A 19,507-nucleotide genomic window follows, 5' to 3' on the forward strand; every position below is an offset into this window, starting at 1 on the left:
AGTGGGATTTAATCCTTTTTTTTTTTTTTTTCCCCAGGAGAGCTCAGTATTGTTCATTCGATTTGACATCATCATTGCTCTCCTTTTTTTAAAAAAAAAAACAAATAAATTAAAAAAATAATAATATATCTATTTTTTTTTTTAAAGAAAAAAAAAAGTGGGATTTAATCCTGATATGATAGTCACTTAGCATAATGGCCACGGAATTGTTTGCAATGTAGAGTCGAAGGTGGGATTCAAACCCACAACCTCCTGGTTACTGGACAATACACATTAGCAACTGCGCCACTGAGCAGTAGCCGACATGTGGTAATGATGATGAACCCCAAACTCATTGAGACCAACAACGAGAGTTGTAGGATTGCATTCAACGTGAGGATTGTGAACAATCGGACGACATCGGACGCGAGAGCCGTTTCAAATATTCTGCAAAAAAGCTTCTTTCTGACCATTTTGCTACTCACATCTAGCTAAGGAATTATTCTTGCCTGGTGTACCGCAAGGTTTCGTCTTAGGTACCCTTGTATTCATTGCACATTACATTTAGATGGACTAATGAGTCATCAAATAAGTGTGTCAAGAGAGAGAGTGAAGAGTGGGTTGGTGGGGGATCTGTGTGTGTGTGTGTGTGTGTGTGTGTGTGGGGGGTGGGGGGGCGTTTAGACTGGGACGAGTTGAATAAGCCATTTGTTTCTGCCACTGTGTCCTCTCCAGCTTGGCGCAATTTCCTCTCAAAAGGACCACTGCCATCGTCGTACTTTCAGTGTCCGTGCTTTTTTTTTGTTGCAACAAGTCTGATTATGCAGGGACTCGGGAAGACAGAGCGTGGAGACCAAGGCCGAGACATGGACCTGACGTCGCAGAGATCCACCATGCCGGTGGGCGGTCCCATGCAGGTTAGTGACTCGCCCGTCTCTCGTGATGCGACCGATGCGCCGGGGCTTTTTGCCGCCGAGGCGCGGTATGTCCGGCCTACGTGAGAACTGAGGATCACAGGGGCGACCCGGCGGGTCGGCACAGCACTATGCGCAACTTATTTGGAGACAAAAGCCACGCCAGCGACGTCAATCAAATATCAATTAGGGCCCAGGTGTGAAGGCTAATAATGCACGCTAATGTAGCAAGCAGTCAACAGAACAGCTACTCACGAAAGAGGGTCAAGTTGGGGTCGAGTTGGGGTCGGCTGACTTGAGATGAGGCTTTTGTCAGCTGTTGACTTGCAGTCTTTTCATTTTGGACAATTCTAAACTTACACGTCTCCGGGAATAGTTTGTGGAAGACCCCGGGTCACAAATCTAACATGCTTGGTGCAGAAGAACTTGCTTAGAGCTACAAAACTTTGGAATCAATATCATTTTACTCCACTTCCTGCCCATGTAGCGGAGATGAGTGACTCGAGTCACATGACTTGACTGACTTTTAGAAATGAGTTGGCTAAAACTTAAGAAAGACCGGACTAGACTTTGACTTAGTATTCATGAGACTTGACTTGGACTTCAACTACATGACTCGACAAGTTTATTATAGTTAAGTGGAAAAAAAATGTTCAAAAAAAAAAGAACAACAATATAAGTGGCTGTAAACCTGGCAACCCAACAGTAGGCCTCAAGAAGCAAGTATCGTGGAGCGACTGTATGAATTTACTGAGTACTCGACTTAACTTGCTTGACTTTTACAACAGTAACTTGAAAGTTAACACTTGGGACTTGCACATAAGTGACTGTCGCACCTTCGCCCTGTAGTGTTCCAATACTGTTGTATTGATCTTATGGCTTACACACACGCACACACTTTCTCCCTAATGCCTAACAAGGTCCATATTCTGTATCAGCATTGCTTGCTCCCATCATGCAACAGGCCTATCAGTTACTAGTATATTTAGCCACGCAATGAACAAAGTGCTGTTTGTGTGTGTGTGTGTGTGTGTGTGTGTGTGCGTGAGAAATGTCACAGATGGGATGAGAGAATCCGTAATTAATAAAAAATTACATTTGGTACATTTGATGGATTGATTTTGAGCATTTGAACGCATGATAAATGATGAAAATAAAAATGTAAAGAAAGGGATCATCAATAGACGTCTCAGTTCAACACACTTTACATGTTCAAAGGAAGTAGGAAGAAATACAAGAACTTGTCTAGGTTCTTCATATTCAATATAATATTTAAAAAAAAATGCAAACAAAACAAGCTTATGCTCATGTTTATACCTGATTTATATTTTTTCTAACACTATAGTTCTAAACCTCTTTCTGAACACAGCGAGTGATTCACACTTCAATTCTATTTCATAATTGTTCCATAAATAAATACCTTTTTCAGAAACAGCCATTTGCTTTATGTTAGTTCTTATCTTGGATTTTTTTTTTTTGTGACTTGTGCCTCTTAACTTATAACAACAACTCTCTCTGATCTTGAACAGCCTCTGGATATTGTGGCAAAGTTGGTTATTGTTTGCTTTGTACATTATTTGTGCCGTTTTGAGTTTGACCAAGTCGTAGAATTTGACAGTGTTTCATTTGATAAATAATGGATTGGATTGGAACGGTTAATATCTCGTATAGCTCTTTTTTTTTTTGGTAGCTTAAAGATAGACAACACAAATATGAATAAATAAACACAACATTTAGCTTCGAGGCTAGTTTCTGCAAATGTCCTCAAAATGACTCTAATGTAATGTGTCTGGAAAAGCACATGCCAGTGAGAAGATGATGTCCTATTGACAGTAAGTGAACGGTAATGTCATTTTATCTATCAGCTGGATGGCAGATGTAGTTGCAGCTTGTGAATTGAGCAGGTCTTCACTTTAACAGCCATGAATGCTGGCGCTGTTCATTCATCCCACTCTTGTTTTTTTTTTTTTAAAAACTGTAATTATTGCTCCCTCGTGTTTTAGGTCTCACACAGCTCCACGCATACGCAGTAGTGTACCTAAAAAGCTCAAGTAAGCCTTTTTTGGGAGCAAATATAAGGTGTATATGGCATCAATTAAGATCACACACACACAACATCATTTCCTAAACGATGACATCACCGCAAATGAAAGGGATCCTCTTAATTTGTAGGCGGTTTTCATGCTGGTGCAACTGTGAGACAAATCTATTTCCAAGGTGCGAGGGCTTTGCACCTCTCGCCTACTTTCTATGTATAGTGCAACAGCAACAGGGCGTCATGCACTGACACAGAAATTCGTAGGACTTTGATGGCGTTTCCAAGCACGGCAGCTGCTTGAAAAGAAAACGTGTGTGTCGCATGGGAGGAGCGGTTGCTTAGTTGCACAAACTGCTGCAATCCGGTACAGGAGTTGCATTGATAGGATGAGAAGAACGCGTTGGGATTCCTCACCAAATCAAAAGGGACAAGAAAACAATGGGCACAACTACAGTCACATCAACGTGAATAGTTCCGTTTCCATATCAAACCTCAGTAAATCCAGGTTCCGATCCAGTTGGGCTTTAGCCACAGGCGCTTCTACTCAACGGGCGGAGACAGGTGGAGCTCGTTTACCTGCCAAATGAGAAGGGTTCATTATGAGGACATTATTCATTATAATGTCGACAAACAGCCAAATCTGACCAGAAAGCAGAAATTCATGCGTTTACGTTGCGGTGTACGTCAGCAAGTAGAAAAACAAGAAGTTTGTACAAGATAATACAGCGTGAATTAAATAAATTCATAAATAAAAGATGGTAACTAGAAAAATTCAAGATGGTAATAATGGATAAAAAGGACACCAATATTTAATTTGTTATATTTTTTATTGTTCAATAAAACCCTTGCTTCAGGTCACTGAGATTAACCTGCAAAAAAATTGCTCCTCAAGGCCACAGAGTTGCTCCTCAAATTAAGTTAATGATTTGTAAAACTGCTCGTCAAGGGAAAAACAGTCATTTTGTCTGCAAGTGATAACATTTTCATATGATCCCATTTACAACATTCTTAGGAAATGACACTATACTACTTGTATTGGTATATTGTACTCACTGCCATTGACGGCTATAGATTTGAACACTAATATTTCTTTTAGTTTAACATTTGTTCCCACTTTTGTTAACAAGAGTATGAAAACCTAGACTTTTTTTTATTGTACATTTAGAACAGATATAAAATTTGTGATTAATCGTGAGTTAACTCACGATTAATGAAGCCATGGGAGTAATTATGATTAAAAAATGTAATCGCCTGACGCCCCTAATTTTTCATATTTTCTTTTTTAAAAAGAAAAGATTATTAAAAATAAAAAAAACTTCTTCTTTTTTCAAGAAGAAAAGATGATTAAAAATGAGGGGCGCAGGCGATCATTTTTTTTCTCGTAATTAATCGCATGACTTCACTAGTTAACTCACGATTAATCACAAATTTTATATCTGTTCTAAATTTTTATTTATTTTTTTTAGGTTTTCATACTCTTGTTAACAAAAGTGGAAAAAAAATGTTAAACCAATAGAAATAGTTCAAATGAATTTTTGACGTCTATAGACGTCAATGGCAGTGAATGAGTTCAATGAAATATTAGACGTGTAGCGGATGGCTAGCTTGCTATATTTATTTGATTTACGTCGCCTTCTCTGTCTTCTCCTTCCCACTTGTCTCACCTCCCAGAACACATGCTTCCTTCTTTTCATATTGTGCGCGTGTGTGCGTGTGCACGTGTGTCCTCAGCCCTTGCATGGCAACTGTCACATTCTGAGAGTGAGTGTGAGGAAGTGCGTGTGCGTGCGTGCGTGCGTGCGTGTGTCCACCAGGCACTGTTGTGGGCCCCTTTGTGGGGTATTTAATGTCCCCCAAGAGTGTTTAAATCCTCACATGGTTCCGGGTGTGGTCGTTATGTAAGAGGTGTGTGTTCTACGGCCACCCTGTCACTTATAAATGGTGACATAACTGTTGCCACGGCGACCACTCCTGTTGACATGGGTATAGAATACTCTGATCCTTCTACTGTGTTCAGTCATTGATATATCACAGCATACCAAAGCAACCGCTACATGTCATGTAAATACGCCTCCTAGTGGCTTTAAGCAGACCTTGAAATAGTTCAACAGCCCGTTTTCACTTTAATAACAGACAGACAATGATGTGCTGTCTCATGTCATGCACATGCAGCGCTAACGACGAACACTTAATCCACATGTTGACATTTTTGCTAGCTTCCTCCTCCGCGGCTGCGGCAAATAGTCCATAAATTTCCAGACATTCCCATCTCGTGTTTTGACACTTTGGTTGCATGACTCCACTGTTGTGACAGCGCGCTTCGTAAATCTGAATTTGTGCAAGTTGTACCCAATAAAGCGTCCAGCAAGTCGTTGGTTTATTCTAAAGCCTGAAATAATCTTTTTTTTTTTAACATTGCTTTTTGTGCTAACCCGCCATCCTGCCTTTCTTCTGCTTCATCCCTTTTCGGAGTGTTTTCTTTTCATTTCTGGAGGGGAAATGACAGCAGATTTATGTTGAATCTCAAAAAGCTTAATAGGAAAAGAGCCCAGCTGGCTTCCCTCGGAGTGTTGAGAAAAAAAGTGCGGCAGCAATACTGCATACGGTGGCCACTTAACTCCAAATACAAACACCAGACTTTTAAATCCAATCTCAGGACTTTGCATAATACTTCTCTTTTTTCCACGCAGCTCATAAAAGCACATTGCAGATATGGCCATGCTAATCATATTCTCCTTTAATGGCCACACATCCGCAGTATAAAGATAAAAATGGACGTAAAGGTACATAATACTTCAAATCCACATCCACATACAGTTACCAAATGCATTTTTTCCAACTTATTAGTTCCCATGAGCCCCGTCTGCAAACATACACACACAACATATTTAGAAGCGCCCCGGGATCGAGTCAGTGTCAGTCATTCAGAACGATCCACGTGTCCTTTGACCTCCTCGAGCAAAGCAAACAAACACGCTTCCACACAGACCCCTAAAGAAAAACATCAAGAGGTGATGCATTTAGCGTGACGTTACGTATGTGCTGCGCGCACCGGCCAACCGGCGCGTCATTCCTGGAACCCGAGTAGAAATTAGACGAAAGCACAGTGTGGGGTTTCTTTGAGCCAAAACCAAACGAGCTCCAAAGCGGCGCTGACATGTCTGCACTCCATCATGTGCTTCCTGATTGATTCAATCTGCACACAGGATGACCTAATTGTGTTCAGGGACATTTTAGTCTGTGATCACGGATAACGTCAATGGAATTGAACAATAGACTTTTGTCTTTCTGGTTGAGACTCCAAACTACAAACTTGTACCGTAACCAGGAAGTTACTTGTTTTTTTTTTCATCCTCGCGGTTTCTAGTATTTTAGTTAAACTAGTGAGCTCGATGAAAGGGGCAAAAAAGGACTACAGTTGTCGTTTATCCTGTTTGGCCACTCGTAGTCGGGATCCTCACGTTCTACTGTAGCATCTGTGACTTTTGAGTGTGTGTGGCTTTAAAAGGTCTGGTGAGTGACATGGGGGGCAACAAATGAGTGAAGAATTGGCTTGCTGTTAACTCTTTGACTGCCAAAAACGTTAAATAACGTTTCGTAAAATCCTATGGAGGAGTGCCAAAGACGTTAAAAGACGTTTTTTTTTTTCAAAACAGGTGAAACTAACCATTTTCTATTGTTGATTACCCAAAAACGGAATAAGGTAGAAACAAACTTTTTTTTTTCTGATGGAAGATGAGAGTCCAATCTTGTTTTGGCAGTATGTGTGTTTCCATAGTCCAAACACATAATTTTCTATGGACCTTGAAAGATCAGTCAAAATGCTTAAAATCGGCTGGCACCCACGGCATCCCTTTTCTGAAAACGTCTGGCAGTCAAAGAGTTAACTGTTTGGTAATGTTTTGCTTCCCTACCATTTGTTCAATAAATGAATGAATCAATCAATCAATAAAAGCAAATGACTTGAATGACAGTTATCGTTGCTGCCCTCGACAACATATCAGAAAGACCCTCTCAGACTGATTTAGCACAGCACTGTGAGCAATAATACATATCGTTGCGCTCTTTCGTTGGCTCTTCTTTGATTGGCCAGTAAGGAAACAGGCTTTTCTTTGTTGCCACGCAGTAGAACATTGTGTCACCGGGTCACATGCTCCGTATGTGTACGTGCTAATGCTTGTTTAGTCAAAACACCATCTTGTGCAAATGTACATGACATAAGACGCCAAGGGTTTCAGCAACATGGTCATGTGTAACATGACAACAAAATGGTAAAAAGAAACAATTAACCAGACCAAGTTGGAGTAGAAGTACTTACATTTGAGAGCTCTCCTTATCAAGCACTGGTCCTTGAAAATGCCATTAACTCAATGTGCTTAACGGAACACAGCATTTATGAAAAAGTAACCAGCTATTCAGTGTAATCTGTGAGAAAATCGTCAATTCATGTTGAGCGAGTATGATTTTAAAGTCATTTTTATGAATATTGTTTACATTAAGTACAGTAGCCATTTTTGTGGTGTGATGATCACACACAGAATAACATGGCTGCCAATGGCTACAAAGCGACTGACGAGGAATGATTGCGTCCCACGGCAGACGTCAAAGGGGGAATTGCACCCTAAAGCATGAAATCACTTCTTCACGGGCATTGTTGTACCCGAATGAGTTCAATGAAGGAAAGTTCATGAACTTGTTCATATTTTGGGCAAACGTGAACTGAACCTAGCGTAATTTTGCTTGGTGAACATTTCTGTGGTCGAGCTCATTCCGGGTTAAATGAACGGCTGTGAACGCAGCTAATTTTTTTCTCCAGGTTGCCAGGTTTGATCTTGTTAGAAAAGCAGAGTAAAGACACCATTAACGAGCCTCAATTAGGCGGGAAATGCCATTATCTGGCAACTCAGCGGCGAAGAACAGTTGCTCGGCGCATACGTCATTAAAATGCGATGCTAGCTTGCTGGCTGTATGTGCGTTGTTTGCGTAGTACTGCCCCAACGTGTGCAGGAACAGTCTATATTTTTGCTTTTTACAGGGATGTGATTTGACCAAAGTGAAATTATCTGAAAATTTAGCCGGGGGTCTGGGGGCCGCTGGCACCCAGCTAGGTCCAGGGCAGGGCCCTGGTGGGGGGACAAGGGGGGCGTAGCCCCCCGGAGCTCATGGGTTTTCCGTGTTTTTAAGTACTTTCAATGCACTCACATGACAAAGAAATAGACAAAACAACAGCATAAATTTTCAATGTCTATTGAACTATCCCATATAAAATGGCAGTTTTAGTCAACTCAAAATCAGTCACATTCAAAAACATTGGACTGCCTTTGCTTTTAAAAACTATCACTGAGAATATCATCATATCTAACTAATGTGATTACTAAGTTAACACATAAATAATGTTGAAGAGTTCAAATTTCATGAACAAATAATTGTATCGTGACCAAATGAAAAGTAACTCATATTAGAGCATACCACAAATGTCTTTGTTATAGCAGAAGATGTTATCTGTCGGAGTCATGTGCATACACATTGAACTACTTAAAAAAAAAAAAAAAAACTAGCGGAAAAATCACATCCCTGTTTTTAATATTGTGGGAATGTTGGAAGCATTTTTCCATTGGATATCATTAGTACCACTTTTGCATGTAAATGAATGGAGGGTACTGCATGCCTAGGTGCCACTATTGAGTGTGTTTTTTGTTTTTTTTGCATTCTTCCATTGGATATCATTAGTTCCACTTTTCCATCTAAATGAATGGAGTACTGCATGCCTAAATATGATGCATCTCAAAACTTTGTATGTGCATTCTCCCTCTACACACACACACACACACACACACACACACACACACAGAGGAAGGAAGTGTGTATAGTGGACACCATTGAAGGCCCAAGTCATGAAACCCAGGATGGGTGACGTCACACGCTGGAGCGTTCTGTTCTCTTTAGGAAACCTGTTCACCCGCCACACCCCCACCTTTAGGGCACCAAAGTGTATGCGGTGTACTGCTAATTACAATGCATGTACGCACGCACACACTTTACGCAGGAATTGGGTTTACATCCCTCCCTGTTGCAGCCATTATGTTTGCTCTTATTTGCTTTGGATACATCCTCGAACGTGACTCATTAGGATCAAAACGTCCCTGCGATGACCTTTGATTCTTGTCCTTTAAAGTCATCCAAAAAATAAAACGACAATTGACATACTGTGCCTGAATGGTATGTTAGAGACGGTCCAAAATTGAGCAATGTAAGGGCGATTTATTTTATATCGATTTTCACACCAAAAATGACTATATCTATGACAACTTGTCAGAAGAATTCACTGGCCTCACTTTTTATGATGACCACAGCATAACAGGATGACAGTTCAGCCTGTAAGTAGAAAGTAGCAGTTTCACCGGCTTTGTTAGAATTATATTGGCTAAGTTGCGGAACTTGTGGTTCACCGACTACTGCGTTTTCCAAGTTTATTCGCAGCCCAAAGAAGCACGAGGAATTCCAGCTATTGTGCTGACAAAAGGCGTGCTTGAAATCCGTGCGTCTGCTCTCCAAACATGCCTCGGCCGTAATAAAAACTTCCAGCAAACGCTCAACAATGACTCGTACCTTTTTTACAGCCCTGCAAATCATGCCGCAGGGGACGCGCGCCTTTCTGTCGAACACGCCATTGTAGCAGCAACATGCGTCGTTCCACGTTCTGATAAGCGTGCTGCGGGATTTGCTGTCAAGTCATAAAGCTATATTTGGACTCATTTCATAGAAGGAAGATGCGCAAGATTTCAATACTAAAAGCATACATTTTACGATAGAAGGCCTATTTAGAGTAAAAACATCGTATTAACTATCAGCAATATAAATGATTGACTGTCTAAAATTAGTTTGAATGCTGTTACTTACAGGAACTATTTTTTTCCCTCAATTGGCACATCTGAGAAAAGATAACGTGGCGTTCCGCAAGGGTCAATTCTTTGACCACTTTTATTTCATACTGACACGTTGCCACTTGCTCAGATTATGAAATAGTACAATATTACTAATTATACTGATGACATGCAACTTTAAATGTAATTTTATGACTACAGTGGATTAGTGCCACAAATTTTATTGTAATAATTATTCCCAACATTTGTTCTTGTCTCAATGTATTTCTTTTCCTTTTTAAAGCACTTTGAATTGCCTGTGTATAAAAAATAGATTTTGTGCCCATCAAAATACCATAAACAGCTGTCAGCATGATTCGCTAGTGCAGGCTGTGTTCCTAATGTTATGGCCCACAGAAAGTTATCTTAAGCCATGTCAGCTTGGCTTCAAGCCAGTTCAAAACCAGCAGCGTGCATACTTCTCATTCTACACAACTCATCACTTATCTTCCAGTCGGGACATTTTTCTTTTACATGTTTGAGTTGTCATTGCTGCCATGACACGATGTACTGTGTATGGTGCAAGCATGGATGGATGGATGCATCTTGGCTCCGCCCACTTGGCACGCACCTGCATACATGCGCACACACACATGTGGAGCACATGTAAAGGAACATCAAGCAGGCATGCCGGATGACGGTATCGTGGCCTGGAGTTGGCGTCACCTCCTTATGCAACGCACTCAAAGTCCTGAAAGTAGAAGAGAACCAAGAGTTTGGTGTCTGGACACACACACACACACACACACGCACACACACACACACACACACACACACACACCCGCACGCACACACACTCAAGCACATGTGAAAATGCATTGCAATTCAAATCTTTTGGCTTGAAACTAGGGATCCACCAATGACACTTTTTTCAGACCAAGTACGAGTACAAGTAGCAATATATGAGTACTCGCCAATTCAAAGTACTGATATTTGATAATCCATTACACCCTGCATTTTTTAAATGATAAAAAAAGGTATTAACTCACTTTCTGTAAAGTAGAAACAATATTTGCCTGTTAGATCATTTTTCTGTAATGTATTTTGTGTTTGAATATTTCTTATTTAAATATTCATACTGCTGCACCAAGAAGAATTTCTTTTGTCCATATGTGGCATTTTGCACAATTTGTTATCTTTCAGCTAGCACACTTTTTTAAGACAAAGTTATGTGTTTTCACTATCTGCCAAAGATGCACAAAACACGCTCAGAGAGGGCAAAATAGTCAGGCAGGTAAGGTAGTATCAACATCATAGTATCGGAGCATTTTCACCAGTGCAGGTACAGATGAACAGCATCAGCAACGATACCAGTAGTGGTGGCGGTGCATCCCGACATGAAACATATAATTGAATACAGAGGACACTTCATTAGGTACCCTTGCAAAATCTAATGACATCCAACCCAATATAAAAAATAATTTTGAATTAATTGGCCTTTATGTGTGGATTTAGTCCAGCTTGTTCATATATTTTTCTTTTTGGGATTATTTGCTATTATTTTACAGTAGATTTCATTTGACCATTTTTATAGGACCCATGATTAAAAGTATCTTCTATACTAGAGAGACAAACAAAGAAAATCCGCCCAAATGTCAAAAATGTTCCTTTTTACAAAAGTGACGACTCCCAGTCTCCCACAATTTGCTCAAACAATCAGCCTGCAGCTTCCTTGGGGGTGTGCACACTTAAATAGGATGAGGATAGAATTCTCTCTGTGTAAAGCCACCCATCAACCCGGGTCACCTCCACGGAACCTAGTGCAGGAAGCAATTACGGCTTCCTCACAATCTTGTGTAACAATAGTGGATGCTACGTTCAAAAAAATATTTGGGTCAAAAGTAACCCAATTATGGATCAAAAATGGACCGATCCACTTTATGGGTCAATTTGACCCAACTTTCTGGCTTGTTTTATACAGAATGACCTCATTTTTTGACCCAAGTAAAGGATCTGACCAATATTTATGAGTTGTTTTCCACTGAAAGACCCATTTCTGGAATTTGACCCAAGTAGAGGATTGGTCCATTTTTGACCCATAGTTGGGTTATTTTTGACCCAACTGTTTTTAGAGTGTATGTAATGAGAGTGAAATGTTCTGACACCAACGGTTTTGACGGCCACAGCACATTTACCTTGACATCAATCAGCCTAACTTTTGATATCAAGTTCAAAATGTGTCACCAACAGACTGCATCCTGCCAAACGGGATAGCAGACAAGATTCTCCATTTGAAAAAAGTTGGTGAACCCTGCGAGGACATACAGGCTTAAAGATTATAAAAATAAAAAATAAAAGGTTTAGAAGGCTATAAAAGTGTCCTGTGTCCTAAAAATGACACGCGAGACCACTTATAAAAAGTTTTGAAACACATCTTATTTATGCCCTAAAGCAAGTTTTTCACGTGTTTTCTGCTAATGAGACAGAAGGGTGACGCTTGGCCTCGGGGCAAGGAGTAAGGGGTCACCCACAGTTTTGTCTGTACGGTGTGTCAAACGTGGGGACTTGACACTAGTCCGGTTACATAAAAACAAAAAAAACTAAAACATTGTTTAGTACTGCTGATGAAGTGATGCAAGGACAAACACGTTAAAAATAAAGTCACTCAAGGAAAAACAGAGCTGCACTCCTTGTTGGAGGTCGCCCACTATTGGCTATTAAAGCAGCCAATCAGAGTGCAGGGGAGGAGCACTTCCTGTGCGGTAAGGGCAGCCTCCCATGTGGTTTTATGTATGTTTGTATATGTGTGTTGCAATTTAAAGTGTTAAAGCTGGCACGTATCGTGTCCAGTGTCCTAATAGGCCAGGTATGTTGTTTTTAATGTGTGTGTGTGTGTGTGTGTGTAGTCAGCTTCGGCTGTGAGGGAATTTGCCTGTGTTTGCAGATCGCTGCTTTTTAGGGATGTGCGGCTTTTACGAGGACTCAGGATTTCTTTCTAGGAAGAATTCCGTGCACAAACACACACCCGGGGCTCACTAGTAAAGATGTTTTCCACTCCAAGGCGACGCCATCGCTTCTCAGCTGCTTGAGTGACAAAACATCTGCAGATATTAAACGGGAGATCGAATAACCGACGGTTGTCTATGAATATTTATAGTATGTAGATGTTGTAAAGATGTTGTTGCTTGATTGTGTTATCATATAGGACGCCTGTGACATATTTACAAATATGATAACAGAATCTGGAAAACACTGGTTGGGGCTTTAAAATGACTTTGTTATTGTCAAAAGGTGGGGGCTTTAGGACCCAGATGCGGGAAGGCAGAGCGAGGAGGCCGAGGTGTAGTCCAAAGAAGGTTTTAATTTCTGATCAAAAAAGCTATCCTCAAAGTACAAAATAAATGGAACTAACAAAACATGAATGTAAAATGTAAAAAAAATAAATGGCAAAACAACTTAGACAAAACAAACAGCATGACAAGGCAAAAAAGGTCAGCGTGACGTGGCGAAAGACTTACGACAATGGCAACAATGAACCGACACAGACATGGGGGAGACAGCCGACTAAATACACCAACACTAATGACATAACAAGACACACCTGGCTGAGGGCACTGATTGGATGACACATGAGGGTAATGGGGAAACAATCATGAACCAGGGTTGACACACACACCACACGAGGAAGGGCAAGTGACCAGAAACGAGAGGAGTCAATTTTCAAACTAAAACAGGAAATGACAAGACAAGGGGAACACATAAGGAAAACAGAAGCTAAACATGACCGGACTAAACAAGACTGAAAATAAACATGACAGTTATGTTATTACTAGGAGTGCCAGGCGATTCAATTTTTGAATCGTAATTAAACGCATAACTTCAATAGTTAATAGTTATTTGTTCTAAATGTACAATAAAATGTACAATAAAGTTTTCATTCTCTTGTTAAGATTAAAGTGGAAAAAATGTTGAACTAATAAAAATATGGCAACTTTTAGTCAGTTATTTCATGATTCATAAAATTGAGTTAAAAATAAAAAGACGTACTGCACTGTACTGTAAAAAACGAGTCTGATATTGATTTGTGTTGAGGTCTTTTTTCTGCCACTAGATGGCATCATTGCATTTGTAAGACACTGGTGACGGCTCAGTGCATTTTTCTTTTCATATTAAGAGCTATGTGATCTTTAACATAAAGTAACTTGTGAAATTCTGCAAAAACATTTTTAAAATTGTAAAATACAACTTGACCCCAGTCTCCACAAATATATGCATTATAATTATTGTAAAATTTTGACGCGGACATATCTGTTGAGTTGCGACACTACAGGCTTTCCAAGAAAGGGGCAGTCATTAATCACGCGCTAACATTTTTTTGTGGTGTTAAAAGAACTTTAAAATAACTCGCTCGTTTTGACACCCTTATTATAACTGATTTTTTTTTCCTTTTTGCATTGTTCCAGCTGAATGTTATCAAAGAATCCAACCATAATTATTATTTTTACTTCTTTAAATCTTCTTACATTGTGCTAAATCCAAAGAACATTTTTGTGCTTAGCCCCTGGGCGTTATTTTATTTTGAAATGGCTTGGTCAGAACCAACAAAAAGCCAAAAAATGGTCAAATAACGCCCAGGGGTTAAGTGTGAGAAACAGGGCGTTGACCTTCAGCTACCACCTGCCACAGCTGAAAAAAAAAAAAAAAAGGATCTGTGAACCACACTGTATACCTGGCAGGCCAAACTCAGGGTGAAATAATAAATCTTGGAAGCCATTTAACTAAATCAGGATAAAGGCACATTGGGTTGTTACACTGAAATTGTTAAGTGAACGCATATGTCAGCATAGCTCATATGCAGCCTTTGTAGGACATTCCAGTGTGTGTGTGTGTGTGTGTGTGCGTGCGTGTGTTGGCGGTCTGTCCAAAGCTGATGTTGACGGAGTGAGACCGCAAGACTCCTGAGAGGGGAGGTAATGGACACAGGCCCGCACATATACATTCTGTTCATACTTGAGCCACTGGCTGCTTTTCATCCTGCCATTTTTTTATCTGTCTCAGAAAAACATGGCGGAAAGAGCTTACTGGGCAAACTGCATGTGTTTGGATTTACAATTGTACGAATGGCTGGATTTCTTCTCCAAGACTTTTCTGGATTTCGTTTTTTTTCTTTTCTGGTTTTAGGGGACGGTGGTGGAAATAAGACTTCAGCTTTTTTTTTTCTTCTTTTTTTTACACAACTCTTGTATTTGTCTTGTGAAAGGCCAGAGATGACATTATTTCCTAGAAAATAATAAAGAACTGCCCTGTCTAAAAGGAAATGTGTCAGCTGTACTTATGTGCAAAAAGGAAGTTTGGTGTTCGTAATCAGCCCTGGTTACTGGAAGCACTTCCACTAACAATGCATAAAAAAGTGATTATATATACAATATATTTACAATAACCGCAAATAGACATGTTCACTACTCTGTAACATTTTTAAATTAGAGTTTAGGCAAACAATTTCCTGAACCAAGCTGCGGCTTGACACTAAATTACAGTGTCACATAAAAACAATGGGTAAAAAAATAACAAAAAAAAAATAACAGTGCTGTGAGTATGTATTGTGTTTATTTGGAATGTTCAGAGCAGTGAGATCATAAAAAAGTCAAATGTGGGCTCTAGTGGGCTGATGCTTTACATGCCGTTTACTGTATCTTTCTTCTTCAACACATTTCTATTTGCGTGCGTGACCACAGACGTCCCGAGTAAAACGATCCATTTGTGGATAGAAAGTTGAGTTGTGCAGCCAAGATGTTGAGTAGTCGCGTATGCGCATCTGCAGACAAACTACTACAGAAGAAAATCGTCGCTCATTGTTCCGTGTGGTTACGTAATAATATGTCATATGTTTTTCTTGAGAGTCATGCACATTGTGTTCCCCGCCTTGTATTTCCTTAAGTATGCACCTTCAAATATGATGACAATGAAAGTACCTCATATTTAGGAATGGATCAATATGACTTCTTTTCATTCCAAAGTACTTGCGGGACATTTGAATACTTGCTTCTACCAAGTAGCAATCCTCCACAATGTTGTTAGTGTTTCATTTGAATCAAACAGTGTTCATAAACCTTGAACATGACATACGTTTCACTTAAAACATTTTTTAGAGTATAAACTCAGAATTATTGATCTTTTAAGCATCAAACTGCATGTTTTTCCAACAGTTTTGCCACATATTTCATTTAAATCTAGCCTGAAACACAAGACTTTTCAGTTATGTAGCGTTTCAGACCCAACGCTACGGGTGGGCACGAGGAACTTGGCGCTCGCCGAACGGCTTGTCAACACAACTCGTGCAGTGTTGTAGTATGGGAGCACTTTTTCATGAGTACAGAAATGCAGTATCGGTTCACCCCGATCAGTGATTTCACCACAAGGCTTAAGTTGAATTGGCAATTTCAATGCATACAAAATGAATAATTCAATAATAATAAATAAATACATGAATAAAATGATCAACGTAGCCTTCTTTTGGTTGCTCGCATCCTCCATTATATTGCTCCTCCATCCTGGTAACTTTAACTTGAGCAATGCTTTCTCCTCGTGGCTGCTTTTACGCTACATCAACATGACAGCAGATTTCCTCGGCCCTCTCTCTTGCGCAATGCTGCCCTCAGCTGGCGCCTTTTATATTACACGGGCCAAATGCGGCACCTTTATCTCCCATTGTTCATTGCTGCCCACCTTGGGTCACTTTATATATTATTAGGCTTTATTTATGTATTGATTTATGCCACAGGGTGGTTCGCCCTCTAACCTGAACATGAACCTGTACGCCACCAAGAAGACTGCGGCTGAGGGCATGCTGGACATCGCGCTCTTCCTGGCGAACATCACACACATGAAGACTGTCATCGAGCAGGGGGCGGGATACAGGTATGGACCCGGAATCAACTCATAAGTAACTTTGGCAAATTTAATAAATGAATGGTTGGTCAGTATGTCTGATAGTTTTGAGTTTTCTGCCGTTACCCCAGTTTCCTGCCTTTCATGCCTTTTAGTCACCTGGGATAGGATTCAACAAATGGAAGGATGGTTGGATGGGGTGTTCCTAATTAAGTGGCTCATGTATGTAAAAATGCGTCTTTTGTTTACCTTCTCAGGTACTACGCAGCCGTGCTGACTCTCATCTCCTTCTCACTGGCTCTCCAGATGGTCGCCGGGATCCTGATCATTATCATAGGTGAGACATTGTGCTTAATTACATCAAATGATTCTGCCATATTAACAAACTAAAACGCTGAGACCTTTGACACGCCGTGCATGCAAATGCAAAAAAAACAACTCATCCAAACTGCTGGCGATGCTATTTAGAGATGTGTGCGTCTTGCTGTAGCTCGGCGAGACCTCAACGACGAGGCCAACCACAAGCGCCTGGACGGCCTCAACAACAGCGCCACCGTTGTCATCTTCCTCGTCTTCGTTACCAACATCTTCATTTCTGTCTTTGGGATGGAACGCACGGGCCTCTTTGCCAGGATGCACTTTTAAGCCCCAGGGACGCACGTTTTGGGGCAAATCTAACACACTAATCACTATTAATGCTATGCTGTTTTTTTTTTTAGTATGACGGGATAATACTGAAAGGCCATTGGTTGGTGTGTGTGTGGTGCACGGGCTTCTTCTAGCGGTCCACAAAGAATCACTGATGTAATGTTACAGTGGCTTTACTTTTGTTTGAATCTAATATAGTTAAATAAATGTGTAAAGTACAACTAAATATACTTTTTAGGAGCAGGAATGACTTTTTTTATGAGCACTTAGGTCTTCTAACTACTGTATATTAATGATGATTATGATCACTTTGAAAACCTAAAAGTATTTTATGAGTTGGTAGATGCTGTAAAAAGTTTGTGAACCACTGCATTAGACAAACTACATCCATGTGTGTGTGTGTGTCCAGCTCGTGTCGAGCTGACCCTGCTCCCCTCGTACCAGAGGCTCTTAAACTTCCTCAACAATCTGACCACGGGCATCATCTTCCTCACCTTGCTCGTCAACATCGTCAAGTCCGCTTTCGGCACGCAACGCAGCTGCCTACTGCGATGGATGTTTCAGCGTTTTGTACTGTGAACACGGCTTTAAAAGATGTTTGTTAAAAATAACAATAATAAAATAGGCCCTTGTAGGTGTAAATTGGCAGTCTTCTAGGTGGCACTAGGGGGCGCCAAAGAACTGAATTTCATTTAAAGTAACCAAACTGCATTAAAAAGTCAACTTTTATAAGTGTGCGCGTGGGTTCATTCTAATACAGAGCATTATGAGTGCAAAACAATGGTGTGCGTATGCATGGAATACGTGAACGTGTGTATGGCCCCCTGCGTGAGAGATGCTTGAACCCTGTGCGCTTGTGTGTCTATTCCTGCATGTGTGCGCTGCAGCACGCAGGGACCTGAATGTGGTGTCCAATCAGAGACGGCTGGACTACCTGAACAACGTAGCCACGGGCGTCATCTTCGTCACCACCGTCGTCAACTTCTTCATCAGCTTCTTCGGGTCCAAGAGGACGGGCTTCTTCCGTTGGCTGCTTGCTCGGCTGCACTTCTGAAATAACACACATGATGCATAAATGACATTTTGTATTAAAAAAAAAAAAAATCCAAATACATTAATATGTGCTCATATTAATTTCATCTTAATTTCTTTAACCAACTGATCGCAAACATGCACTTGCACTATACTAATTGAATGCAAGTGTTCTATAAGGTGCAATTTGGACTCTTTGGCAAAGGTGAAGAATAAAAACTGTATGGATAAAACAGATGTGTGTTTTCTGCATGTGTCTTTGCTGTATGTGTGTGTCACAGGGCGCCGAGATGTGAATAACTCTACTCTCCAAAAGCGCCTGGACTACTTGAACAATGTAACCACCGTCATAGTGTTCATCACCACGGTGCTCAACTTATTCATCAGCACCTTCGGCATGCAGCGCACAGGACACTTCCCGTGGCTGATGATGCGCATTCACTGACATTCCAACCGACCCACATAAGAGAAACGGAGACAATTAAAGGAGTATTGTCATCACTAACACGTTTTATATCAAGTTAAAAAGGCACTATTCATCGGTAGATGGATTTTAAGTTGAAGTCATCTTCTTTTGTCACTCATACGGTTAAAATGACATAACATTGTATGGCGTTTTCAAATAAAAATCAAATGCCAAACAATCCCGAGTTGTCGTAGTTCATGAAAAAATACTTTATAGTCATGGTTTTGTTGATGTTTGAATTTAGAAATGTAGGCCATTGCAGTGGAGAGGGGAGCTGTGGGTGCAAATGTTTTTGTGTGAGGTGAACTTTAGCCAGCAGACTATATATACTGCAGCTGTCTGACTGACTGGCGCCCAGGGAACTGGAACACTGCGTGTGTGTGTGTGTGTGTGTGTGTGTTTGTCTGTGTGAGTGTGTATAAGGTCAGTGAGTGTCAAAGTTGGAAAGATTTTCTCTGAGTGATGTGGAACTGTGTGGGGAAAGAGATAAGTGAGCACTACAATAATTAAATAGTTGGTATTAAATGCTGTGGTGGGAAGTAACAAAGTACAAATATTGTCACCGCGCTTAAGTTTATTTGTCAACCTGGACTTTAGTTGAGTATTTATTTTCTGACTTTAACATGTACTCCCTATATTTGAAAACAGATACATATATTTTGTACCGCTGACTTAGTCA

At 40.4% G+C, this 19,507-nt stretch overlaps 1 protein-coding gene across 5 annotated transcripts; it reads left to right on the forward strand.

Annotated features, from left to right (window-relative positions):
- The first annotated feature begins 691 nt into the window (after positions 1 to 691).
- On the forward strand, positions 692 to 19,000 carry LOC144035048 (ninjurin-2-like). 5 transcript variants are annotated; one of them, XR_013288355.1, is made up of 5 exons: positions 692 to 896; positions 16,576 to 16,712; positions 16,940 to 17,019; positions 17,173 to 17,486; positions 17,740 to 17,883. XR_013288355.1 is itself a non-coding variant. In XM_077544382.1 (4 exons), exons 1-4 carry the CDS (start codon positions 801 to 803, stop codon positions 18,805 to 18,807), a joined length of 477 nt encoding a protein of 158 aa, XP_077400508.1. In that variant the 5' UTR covers positions 692 to 800; the 3' UTR covers positions 18,808 to 19,000. The 5 variants fall into 5 exon arrangements, 4 of the variants coding, with proteins under 4 accessions (XP_077400508.1, XP_077400507.1, XP_077400506.1 ...); XM_077544382.1 differs by lacking the exons at positions 17,173 to 17,486; positions 17,740 to 17,883 and adding an exon at positions 18,644 to 19,000; XM_077544381.1 differs by lacking the exons at positions 17,173 to 17,486; positions 17,740 to 17,883 and adding an exon at positions 18,218 to 18,794.
- The last annotated feature ends 507 nt before the right edge of the window (positions 19,001 to 19,507 follow it).

Source organism: Vanacampus margaritifer, chromosome 15, assembly GCF_051991255.1.
Source record: "Vanacampus margaritifer isolate UIUO_Vmar chromosome 15, RoL_Vmar_1.0, whole genome shotgun sequence".
Lineage (NCBI taxonomy): Eukaryota > Metazoa > Chordata > Actinopteri > Syngnathiformes > Syngnathidae > Vanacampus > Vanacampus margaritifer.

Coding starts and splice junctions, on each gene's coding strand:
- LOC144035048 (XM_077544380.1), top strand. CDS start 801: ATGCAGGGACTCGGGAAGACAGAGCGTGGAGACCAAGGCCGAGACATG. Junction 16,713..16,939: donor GAGCAGGGGGCGGGATACAG/GTATGGACCCGG, acceptor TTACCTTCTCAG/GTACTACGCAGCCGTGCTGA. Junction 17,020..17,739: donor GATCCTGATCATTATCATAG/GTGAGACATTGT, acceptor GTGTGTGTCCAG/CTCGTGTCGAGCTGACCCTG.